Source organism: Lepidochelys kempii, chromosome 4, assembly GCF_965140285.1.
Source record: "Lepidochelys kempii isolate rLepKem1 chromosome 4, rLepKem1.hap1, whole genome shotgun sequence".
Classification (NCBI taxonomy): Eukaryota; Metazoa; Chordata; order Testudines; family Cheloniidae; genus Lepidochelys; species Lepidochelys kempii.
In genome coordinates this window covers 87,288,227-87,300,778 of record NC_136383.1, presented here as the reverse complement: position 1 = coordinate 87,300,778, position 12,552 = coordinate 87,288,227, and the positions used below count along the sequence as shown (strand labels likewise).

General features: G+C 39.9%; 1 protein-coding gene across 1 annotated transcript in view; it reads right to left on the bottom strand.

Moving 5' to 3' along the window:
- LOC140910602 (rho GTPase-activating protein 7) overlaps positions 1-12,028 on the bottom strand; it is a 152,949-nt gene extending 140,921 nt beyond the window's left edge. Inside the window, exon 1 of the mRNA XM_073341954.2 lies at positions 11,727-12,028. Coding sequence (XP_073198055.1) covers positions 11,727-11,865 — 139 coding nt within the window. The 5' untranslated portion in view covers positions 11,866-12,028. The remainder of the gene's footprint in view (positions 1-11,726) is intronic.
- Positions 12,029-12,552: the final 524 nt, after the last annotated feature.

Here is a 12,552-nt window from a genome sequence, read left to right as displayed (position 1 = left end):
GAGCTACAGCTCACTTCATCGGATGCATTCAGTGGAAAATACAGTGGGGAGATTCATATACACAGAGAACTTAAAACAATGGGTGTTACCATATACACTGTAACAAGAGTGATCAGGTAAGGAGAGCTATTACTAGCAGGAGAGCCAGGGGGAGGGGGTGAAACCATTTGTAGTGATAATCAAGGTGGGCCATTTCCAGCAGTTGACAAGAACATCTGAGGAACAGTGGGGGGGTCAGGGTGGGGAATAAACATGGGGAAATAGTTTTACTTTGTGTAATGACCCATCCACTCCCAGTCTTTATTAAAGCCTAATGTAATGGTGTCCAGTTTGCAAATTAATTCCAATTCAGCAGTCTCTCGTTGGAGTCTGTTTTTGAAGTTTTTTTGTTGAAGAATTGCCACTTTTAGGTCTGTAATCGAGTGACCAAAGAGATTGAAGTGTTCTCCAACTGGTTTTTGAATGTTATAATTCTTGATGTCTGATTTGTGTCCATTTATTCTTTTACGTAGAGACTGTCCACTTTGGCCTATGTACATGCAGAGGGGCATTGCTGACACATGATGGCATATATCACATTGGTAGATGTGCAGGTGAACGAGCCTCTGATAGCGTGGCTGATGTGTGGCCCTCTGATGGTGTGGCCCTATGATGGTGTCCCCTGAATAGATATGTGGACACAGTTGGCAACAGACTTTGTTGCAAGGATAGGTTCCTGGGTTAGTGGTTCTGTTGTGTGGTGTGTGGTTTCTGGTGAGTATTTGCTTCAGGTTGGGGGCGGTCTGGAAGCAAGGACTGGCCTGTCTCCCAAGATCTATGAGAGTGATGGGTCATCCTTTAGGATAGGTTGTAGATCCTTGATGATGCGTTGGAGAGGTTTTAGTTGGGGGCTGAAGGTGATGGCTAGTGGCTTCTGTTATTTTCTTTGTTGGGCCTGTCCTGTAGTAGGTTATTTCTAGGTACTCTTCTGGCTCTGTCAATCTGTTTCTTCACTTCAGCAAGTGGGTATTGTAGTTGTAAGAACGCTTGATAGAGATCTTGTATGTGTTTGTCTCTGTCTGAGGGGTTGGAGCAAATGCAGTTGGATCGTAGAGCTTGGCTGTAGACGATGGATCGTGTGGTGTGGTCTGGATGAAAGCTGGAGGCATGTAGGTAGGCATAGCGGTCAGTAGTTTCCGGTATAGGGTGGTGTTTATGTGACCATCGCTTAATAGCACTGTAGTGTCCAGGAAGTGGATCTCTTGTGTGGACTGGTCCAGGCTGAGGTTGATGGTGTGATGGAAATTGTTGAAATCATGGTGGAATTCCTCAAGAGCTTCTTTTGCATGGGTCCAGATGATGAAGATGTCATCAATGTAGCGCAAATAGAGGAGGGGCATTAGGGGACGAGAGCTGAGGAAGCGTTGTTCTAAGTCAGCCATAAAAATGTTGGCATACTGTGGGGCCATGCGGGTATCCATAGCAGTGCTGCTGATTTGAAGGTGTACATTGTTCCCAAATGTGAAATAGTTTATGAGATGGCAGACAATATCTTTGAATGCAGTGAAACTGAAAAGGACTTAGGTGTTATGTGATAACTGATTTCCCAATGTGATGCTGTAGCCAAAAGGGCAATCACCAAATGGGAGTAGGGAGGTGGTATTACTTCTGTATACGGTACTAGTGAGATCATTACCTGAATACTCTATCCAGTACTGGTGTCCACAATTTTTTTAAGGATGTTGAAAAATTGGGAAGGGCTCAGTAAAGAGCTAAAAGAATGATCTGAGGTCTAGAATACCTGCCTTATAGAGACTCAAGAAGCTTCATCTATTTAGTTAACCCAAGAGAAGGTTAAAAGGTGATTTGATCATTGTCTACAAGTACCTGTATCAGAGATTTCTGATAGTAGACAACACTTTAATCTAGCAGAAAAAAAGCATAACAAAATCTAATGGTTGGACGTTGAAGCTAGACAAATTCAGACTAGAAAGGCAGCACAAATTTTTAAAGAGGGAAGTAATTAACTGTTAGAACATAGGGGTGTGGTGGACTCTTCATCCCTTGAAGTCTTTACCTCAAGATATGTTGTACCTCAAACAGAAGTTATGGGCTTAATGCAAAAATTACAGGGCTCTATGGCCTGTTATACAAGAGACCATAATGGTCCTTTCTGATCTTTAAATTTTTTTTGAATCTGTCTTTGTGCACAACAGGATAACATTCCCAGGGTGAAATCCTGACTTCACGTGAGTCAATGGCAAAAATCCCATTGACGTCAACTGGATCAGGATTTCACTTCAAGTATTCAAGACGCAAAGACTGCCAAACAAGCCAGACTTTGCCTTCGTTTTCACATATATGGTTAAGTCAGGAACTAAAGTAAGATAAATGCAGTATATTGTGTCTTTCAAATAAAAGCTACCACAAAACACTTTATATAGCTAAATAATGCAGACAAAAACTTAACATACCATCTGTCTGTCATATATGAACAAATTTATATATTCATGCACCCATCATATGTACCTTTACATTTATATTACTAGAGAGCTACAGATAGCCACATCTGTCTGGCTACATAGGCCTAGTTTTCAGAGGTGGTGGGCACTCAGATCTGCCAGTTACTTCAATTGATGTACCGCTGAAAAATCTTGCAATTTATTTATCCTAGGTGTCTAAATGTCGACTTCCGTATCTCTTTTTAAATGTATATCAATAGTCAACAAAAACATGTTTGCACAATATCATCTTTTATACAAAACACATTTATTAAGCTCACCACTCCTGAGTAATAAGGCCACATATTAACTACTTCTTATATCCTTCCATTTGTAAGACTAGGTGCCTGAGGGCCAAAATCAGAAGAAAAATTGACTATTGAATTATAGAGTTTTGTAGAAAATAATAATCCTATTCAGCAAAAATAAATAAATAAATAAAGAAGAGAGAAAACCCCCCCCCCCCAAAATAATGAAAATTGGCTGTTTGGGGGTGGGGGGGAGGCGGGGGGCAAGGGGAAGAGAGAAAAAATTCATTCCACCACCCTGCCAAACCCTCCCCTTAAAATTCCTTAGTTGTTTCTGGTTTTTTGAAAATGGAAAAAGTCAAAAGAAATATTACTGAACTATTTGTCCAGTTATCATATACACGTGCACACACATGCAAATGTAAAGTTAATTTTGCAGGGTCTTAGCAAATGTCTTTCTACCTTCTCTGAAAATAACACAAAGAAAAGAGAGGAGCTATTTTGAGTTCAACGTTTATCTGAACTTGCAGAAACCTGTTTTCTTCATTGCAATCTGAAGATAGTCTTTTCTAAGGAGAGTTAGCAATACATCTTTTAATCTTTTATGTATTTTGGTATCTACAAATCATTTTAGTAAGGAATTTAGGTCTGTCCTTTATTGAAAAGTCAATTAACTTCAAATAGGGGGTATGTCCAAGATCTATTGGGCAGGTTCCTTATTTGTTTCTTTTTTCTAACAATGTTCGTGAATGAGTATGTATGAAAGTGAAAAAACAAGAGAAGCAAGCACAGTGAAAGCCTAATCTATTCAAGTTTATGGTACTCAGCCAGCTGTCTTCGTGCACAACAGGATAACATTCCCAGGGTGAAATCCTGACTTCACGTGAGTCAATGGCAAAAATCCCATTGACGTCAACTGGATCAGGATTTCACTTCAAGTATTCAAGACTTGAGCAAAGACTGCCAAACAAGCCAGACTTTGCCTTCGTTTTCACATATATGGTTAAGTCAGGAACTAAAGTCAGGAAGGTGATCTTCCAATGATGTGTCTTTGTTTTAAGTTACTGTAGTAATAAAAGTCATAAATTCTAATTTTTGTATCAGGTTTTTAAAGTATGTGGCAACCTGTTCTTTAGCAAAGCTTTTGATATGGTCTCCCACAGTATTCTTGCCAGCAAATTAAAGAAGTATGAATTGGATGAATGGACTATAAGGTGAATAGAAAGCTGGCTAGATCATCAGGATCAACGGGTAATGATCAAATGGATTGATGTCTAGTTGGCAGCCGGTATCAAGTGGAGTGCCCCAGGGGTCAGTCCTGGGGCTGGGTTTTTTCAACATCTTCATTAATGATCTGGAAGATGGGATGGATTGCACCCTCAGCAACTTCACGGATGACACTAAGCTGTGGGGAGAGGTATATATGCTGGAGGGTAGGGATAGGGTCCACAGTGACCTAGACAATTTGGAGGATTGAGTCAAAAGAAATCTGATAAGGTTCAACAATGACAAGTGCAGAGTCCTGCACTTAGGATGGAAGAATCCCATGCACAGCTACAGGCTGGGGACTGACTGGCTAAGCAGCAGTTCTGCAGAAAAGGACCTGGGGATTACAGTGGACAAGAAGCTGGATATGAGTTAACAGTGTGTCCTTGTTGCCAAGAAGGCTAAGGGCATATTGGGCTGCATTAGAAGGAGCATTGCCAGCAAATCGAGGGAAGTGATTACTCCCCTATCTTTGGCACTGGTGAGGTCACATCTGGAGTATTGCGTCCAGTTTTGGGCCCCCCACTACAGAAAGGATGTGGACAAATTGGAGAGAGTCCAGTGGAGGGCAACGAAAATGATTAGGCGCTGGGGCACATGACTCATGAGGAGAGGCTGAGGGAACTGGGCTTATTTAGTCTGCAGAATTGAAGAGTGAGGGGGATTTGATAGCAGTTTTCAATAGGGCTGTCAAGCAATTAAAAGAATTAATCACAATTAATCGTGCTGTTAAACAATAGAATACCATTTATTTTAAATATTTTTGGATGTTTACTACATTTTCAAATATATTAGTGCAATTACAACACAGAATACAAACTGTACAGTGCTCACTTGATATTTATTTTGGATTACAAATATTTGCACTGTAAAAAACAAAAAAGTTATATTTTTCAATTCACCTCATACAAGTACTGAAGTGCAATATCTTTATCATGAAAGATGAACTTACAAATGTAGAATTATGTAAAAAAAACCCAACTGCATTCAAAAATAAAATTATGTAAAACTTTAGAGCCTACAAGTCCACTCAGTCCTACCTTTTGGTCAGCCAATCACTCAGACAAACAAGGTTGGTTACAATTTGCAGGAGATAATGCTGCCTGCTTCTTGTTTACAATGTCACCTGAAAGTGAGAACAGGCGTTCACATGGCACTGTTGTAGGTGGCGTTGAAAGATATTTACGTGCCAGATGTGCTAAAGATTCATATGTCCCTTCACGCTTCAACCACCATTCCAGAGGACATGCTTCCATGCTGATGAGGGGTTCTGCTTGATAATGATCCAAAGCAGTGAGAACTGATGCATGTTCATTTTCATCATCTGAGTCAGATGCCACAAGCAGAAGGTTGATTTTCTTTTTTGGTGGTTTGGGTTCTGTAGTTTCTGCATCAGAGTGTTGCTCTTCTAAAAGCACATTCCACAACTTGTCCCTTTCAGATTTTGGATGGCACTTCAGATTCTTATACCTTGGTTTGAGTGCGGTAGCTATTTTTAGAAATCTCACATTGGTACCTTCTTTGCGTTTTGTCAAATCTGCTGTGAAAGTGTTCTTGAAATAAACATGTGCTGGGTCATCATCCGAGACTGCTATAACATGAAATGTATGCAGAATGCGGGTAAAACAGAGCGGGAGACATACAATTCTCCCCCCAAGGAGTACAGTCACAAATTTAATTGATGCATTATTTTTTTAACAAGTATCATCAGCATGGAAGCATGTTCTCTGGAATGGTGGCTGAAGCAGGAAGGGGCATACGAATGTTTAGCGTATCTGGCATGTAAATACCTTGTAACACCAGCTACAAAAGTGCAATGCGAACGCCTGTTCTCACTTTCAGGTGACATTGTAAATAAGAAGCAGGCAGCAGAATCTCCCGTCAATGTAAAAAAACTTGTTTGTCTTAGCGATTGCCAGAGTAAGAAGAAGGACTGAGTGGATTTGTAGGCTCCAAAGTTTTACACTCTTGTTTCTGAGTGCAGTTATGTAACCAAAAAAATTTCTGCATTTGTAAATTACACTTTCACGATAAAGAGATTGCACTTCGGTACTTGTGTGAGGTGAATTGAAAAATAGTATTTCTTTTGTTTATCATTTTTACAGTGCATATATTTGTAATAAAATAATAATATAATGAGCACTGGTCACTCTGTATACTGTGTTGCAATTGAAATCAATATTGAAAATGTAGAAAAACATCACAAATATTTAATAAATTTCAATTGGTATTCTATTGTTAGAAGTGCGATTAATCACAATTAATTTTTTAATCACGATTAATTTTGTTAAATTAACCATGTGAGTTAACTGAGATTAATTGACAGCCCTTGTTTTCAATATTCTAAGATCATACAGTGTCAGATTTTGTGGGTGCTCATGTGTGCACGACCGCTTCCCCACCCATTAGCTAGTATTAGCTGCAAGTAGAGATCCCTTCACTTTCATGACTACTGAAGTTCACTCTGAAAAAGAATTATGAAATGTGGATTTTATAGCAGTGAATAAACCAAGACAAACATACTTTTTTCATCCCCCTTCAATAGGTATGTGATGCTCCCACTTGACATCACCACAACAACACTGCTGGCATGGCGTTGCAATGATTCCTGATGTATTGAATGTTGCTGGACTGTAAAAGCAATATCCTGTCTTTATGCAAGGTGGTGGGAGAGTGTGGAAGAAGAGTTGAGCAGAGCAGAGGGTCATGAGTCATCCTGCTAGCATAGTCCAGGTTGGCTCCTGGGGGGCCATGGTGAAAGCAACTTGTAGTGCATCTTACTCTTCCTTCACAGAGGAGCAATGCATGCCCCTCTTTGAGATCTTTTTGCCAATTGTCAAGTGTGTAGGAGGGCCTGGCCACATCTTCAAGGTAGCAGATTATGTTTCCTAGACATCAGAGTGCATATGCAGTACCCTAGTTTAAATCTTAAGGCTCATAAAAATGCTAGGCAGGTATCCTGCCTCATGTCTGTGGTAGACTGAGGGAGGGGGATGTGGTGAGAAGAGGATCCATATACCTGTTCAGCCCCTTTTCCGCACACCAGCATGACAGGTCATTTTTTAGTCAAAAACATTTCTTAATTTCGTGAATTATTTTTAATAATTGATGACTTTTTTGCTATGCATGAGAAGCACTAATCACTGTGTCATTTAGAGTTCAGCATATAATATTTATGTTAGGATATTTTTGGGAGATCTCTTTTCTTTTTTCTCCATGATGGTATTTTTCTAGGATATCCTCCTCACTTGCAAAAAGAAAAGGAGTACTTGTGGCACGTTAGAGACTAACCAATTTATTTGAGCATAAGCTTTCGTGAGCTACAGCTCACTTCATCAGATGCATACTGTGGAAAATACAGAAGATGTTTGTTTTTAAACACACAAATCATGAAAAAATGGGTGTTTATCACTACAAAAGGTTTTCTCTCCCCCCACCCCACTCTCCTGCTGGTAATAGCTTATGTAAAGTGATCACTCTCCTTACAATGCGTATGATAATCAGGTTGGGGCATTTCCAGCACAAATCCAGGGTTTAACAAGAACGTCTGAGGAACGGGGGTGGGTGGGAGGGGGCACGGGGAAATAGGTTACCTTGCATAATGACTTAGCCACTCCCAGTCTCTATTCAAGCCTAAGTTAATTGTATCCAATTTGCAAATGAATTCCAATTCAGCAGTCTCTCACTGGAGTCTGGATTTGAAGTTTTTCTGTTGTAATATTACAACTTTCATGTCTGTAATCGCGTGACCAGAGAGATTGAAGTGTTCTCCGACTGGTTTATGAATGTTATAAGTCTTGACATCTGATTTGTGTCCATTTATTCTTTTACATAGAGACTGTCCAGTTTGACCAATGTACATGGCAGAGGGGCATTGCTGGCACATGATGGCATATATCACATTGGTAGATGTGCAGGTGAACGAGCCTCTGATAGTGTGGCTGATGTGTGGCCCTCTGATGGTGTCCCCTGAATAGATATGTGGGCACAGTTGGCAACGGGCTTTGTTGCAAGGATAGGTTCCTGGGTTAGTGGTTCTGTTGTGTGGTATGTGGTTGCTGGTGAGTATTCGCTTCAGGCTGTCTGTAGGCAAGGACTGGCCTGTCTCCCAAGATTTGTGAGAGTGTTGGGCCATCCTTCAGGATAGGTTGTAGATCCTTGATAATGCGTTGGAGGGGTTTTAGTTGGGGGCTGAAGGTGACGGCTAGTGGCGTTCTGTTATTTTCTTTGTTGGGCCTGTCCTGTAGTAGGTGACTTCTGGGAACTCTTTTGGCTCTATCAATCTGTTTCTTCACTTCCGCATTTGGGTATTGTAGTTGTAAGAATGCTTGATAGAGATCTTGTAGGTGTTTGTCTCTGTCTGAGGGGTTGGAGCAAATGCAGTTGGATCGCAGAGCTTGGCTGTAGACAATGGATCGTGTGGTGCGGTCAGGGTGAAAGCTGGAGGCATGTAGGTAGGAATAGCGGTCAGTAGGTTTCCGGTATAGGGTGGTGTTTATGTGACCATCTTTTATTAGCACTGTAGTATCCAGGAAGTGGATATCTTGTTTGGACTGGACAAGGCTGAGGTTGATGGTGGGATGGAAATTGTTGAAATCATGGTGGAATTCCTCAAGAGCTTCTTTTGCATGGCTCCAGATGATGAAGATGTCATCAATATAGCGCAAGTAGAGTAGGGGCGTTAGGGGACGAGAGCTGAGGAAGCGTTGTTCTAAGTCAGCCATAAAAATGTTGGCATACTGTGGGGCCATGTGGGTACCCATAGCAGTGCCGCTGATTTGAAGGTATACATTGTCCCCAAATGTAAAATAGTAATGGGTAAGGACACTTGGGTGCCCAAAAGTTTACAGTAGATGTGTCTAGCTGTCTGATCCTTGTGTTGGACTGAATTGCAGGATTTGCCATCACTGTGCACAGGCTTACATCTTTGATAACTTTTGGCCACTCCAAGGCAGAACATTGTTCAGATGATTTTCTTATTGAATATATCACAAGGAATGAGTTTTTCACCTTTTCTGCTTTCCCTTGAAAGTTACTTGGACCCTGTGCTTTTTAAGGTCCTGATATGAAAATTTGCTTATCTAATTGCAATATTGATTTTAGTGTCATGTACCTTTCATGAACTTCTAATACTGTAAATCAATCAACCAGCATAAAGTTATTTGATGTTTTGTGCTTCTTATTGTCTCTCTATTGATCTCATCCAGTACTAGCATTGCATTTTACCGAAATGAATCCTGAATATTTTCAATGCAGTTATGTATTGTGCTGTATATCTGGGTACCAGCTTGACGATTAAATAAAGCGATTTGGCTGACAACAATCCCAATGTATTATTGTACCTGTCAACTCTCAGATCACCAGCACAGCCTGGAAAATGGAATGCTCCCTACTTTTAAGGGCACTCCAACATCTAAGCACTGTATTGATAAAAACGGTGGCTGCTCACAAACGTCTGCCATCAAGAATAAAAACATACCCACCCTTATCAACATATTTTAAGAGGTTGAAGGGTTACATGTTCACTCATTTCTAGGAATGTGACAGCTCCAAGAAATAAATTATCAGTTGTGTATTCCTCAGATATTTGTCAATCATATGCACATATGCATATATATATTTAACAACGTCTTTTTGTGTCCTGATAAAACCTACATATTTTCATGGATATGTCACTCGCTGTGGGAAGGAACAAATTACCTGTGTCATTACATGTTTTTCTGTATGAACCAATGGGTGGGAAGACAAGGGAGTTTGTTGTTGTTGTTGTCTTATTTGGAAGTAAGTCAGACATTCTTGGAGCCTGTTGATGTAAATGCCATGCCAGGTTTAACTGTAAATTGAAAAGCTTACTCAAAGCATTTCATACAAACATCTCTAGCAGATGGAATGAAAACAAGTTCCAAGGGTAAACAAATATCTAGATGACCTGGCAACACCCAGATTAGGAAATAAGAAAATATTAAACATAAAGGACCACTTGGCCAACCCAGCCTCCCTTTTCTAGATTTTGTGTAACCTTGCTTTGTCATTGAACCTATCCAATTTTTTCCCTGTCATTGTCTCCAGTTGTCTTACATGCACCTTGCTTTTGACTGCAATAGGTCCTGATGTTGTGGCTCTTATACAATGCCCCATAATCCTTTTCCACAGAGAAAAATCCAGTGTCCCTTCCCCGACCCATCTGTCTCTGTAAGACAGTGGAGACATGATACTCAGTCTATGGCTGACTGCTAAATTAAATTGATCATGGAAGAAAGGTTGATGTCTTGCCCCTCAATGACACTGGCAAGTTTATGTTTAGCTATTGACACCTCAAGGTGTGGAGTTTTAAATCCAACATTTCCATCTCAAGTGTTGTGGTCCTCTTTGTGAAACTCAGTGATGGAAGGTAAAGTGAAGGAAATGGGTGTTTTTAAGGGATCTCAGAAATCTAAAAATAATGAAAGGCTACATAGTAAGATATAGTAACAGCCACAGAAATAATCCTGCAATTTAATAACTAGCACAGCAGGCTGAAGTTGTTTATAATCTACTATGGTTTAAAGTATATTTATATCCCTGCCACTGTATGAGGCATATCACATAATCTGATGGCAAAACTGTTGCCAGATAACATCGTTTTACTTACTATAACTTACAATACTTAGATAACTGCACTAGATGGCTAGTATTAATGTATTTTTATTATTGTCTTGAAGAAAAAGTATATAATTTTAAAATGTTTTTCTTTATAATCCATGCCCATCCTTCCCCCAAAATATCCAATATAATAATTTCTGGCATTAGTGCACCATCACAAAAGCTTTTGCAATATTTAGCTGTCCTTGTTTTTCCTACAGAGAAGGAAATGAAAATGATGTAAACATTCAGTTTACTTTATTGGATCCAAAAGGTTTTTTTCTTGGTCATCACAGGGATGACTAATTTTGCCACTATCATTAAAAAATCCCCTCCTCCCACCCCCTCAAAATAAGCCATTCCCTGTAAAAGTAAATAAACAAACTGCAGTGGCCTCTTTTATGTGCCTCACCCATTGAGTATTTCTGCTGCCTTTTCTGAGGTATCTAAATGTTATGAAACAACAGCCTTCATTTATGTAAATGAGAACCCCTTGGTCTCAGAGATAGACAACAAACAGAAGAAAAACAATTGGTTAATTATTTTCTTCCCCAGGCCTCCATAATGGTTTGCCACATGTTTTGCATCTTGTAAGCCAAAATAAGAACATATGAATTGTAACTGTATAGTTATACTTAATTTATATTTCAAAAGCCTGGCTCTGGCATACCTGACACACACTTGGACCTTAAAGCAGTGAGCGCCTTGCCAGAGGAAATACCAGTAATCTTTCACTGCACAGCCCAGATACTCCAACTGACATACTTCCTGGCTTGGACACAGTCTGTAATGCAACTCACTGAAGCATATCATACCAATAGAACACAGAAGCTGACTTAATGGCAAAATAAAATGCTTCGCTGTGAGGGATCCACAACATAATTTCAAAAGTGAAATGTTACATCCATTGTTCCTGCTCTTTAAAATATATATCACAAGATCATAGCTGGAGAATCCTGCGCAGTCCCATTGAAGGGGGAGCACCAAAGTAACATGACATAGAAAGAAAATAACAGGTAAATATTGTGGAGTGACACTGACATACCTTATAAAAATGACACCACTAATTATCCCTGTGTATTTTAAAACATGTTTTTTACCCCCTCCTCACCTGCCAGTCGTCTGTCTCTTGTATTTTTCCAGATAACATCCAGGGCTCTAGCAGTAGAGTCTCTGATATGATCACTAAATGATCTTCTCAAAGGGGCTTTCACTGGGTGTTCCATAATGCAGTGCAGAGTATCACACATCCACAGTAAAACTGCAGCAGTTTGGCCACAGGATAATGGGCATTCTTTGCTCAGTTATCTGCCTGAAATTTCCTTCACGAGGCAGGTCGTTACTTTGTAAAATTAGTCGTCAGCTTTGCGGAGCCCTTTCCTTCAAGACTCAGGCATTGCAGTTCTCACTGCGGACACAGGAAAGCTCAGACTGCAGGCAACCTCCTGGAAAGCTGCCAAAGTCAGAACTGCTGCTACATCTGGAAAGGCTTACAAATGAGCTAACGATACACTCGTTTAGATTTGGAGCTTTATTTGTGGATATCTATATGATTCTAGCTTCCTGTTTAATCAAAAAACTTACTGGGCACATACTTGCATGCTCATTTATTAAGATAACATGTCTCTGCTTAACTGACATCTCAGGTAATCTTTCATTTTTTTTTAGAGGAAAAAAGTAAGGAATGGGAAAGAGCAATTTTTTTCTGACTTGTTTCATTTATTTTATTTTTTTACCTTATTTTTCTTACATTTCATTCTGTCTGTGGCACAAGATGATTTAGGGCCTGATTCTGCCATCCTTATTTCTGCTGAGTAATTCCTTACTGCACAAGTAATATTGTTGGTCACAGTACATAAGGGGTGGGGGACAGAATTGGGCCCTTTCTATCTTAGCTAAAAGGGAATGTAAGACTCCACACTCTAAAAGGTTCAGGC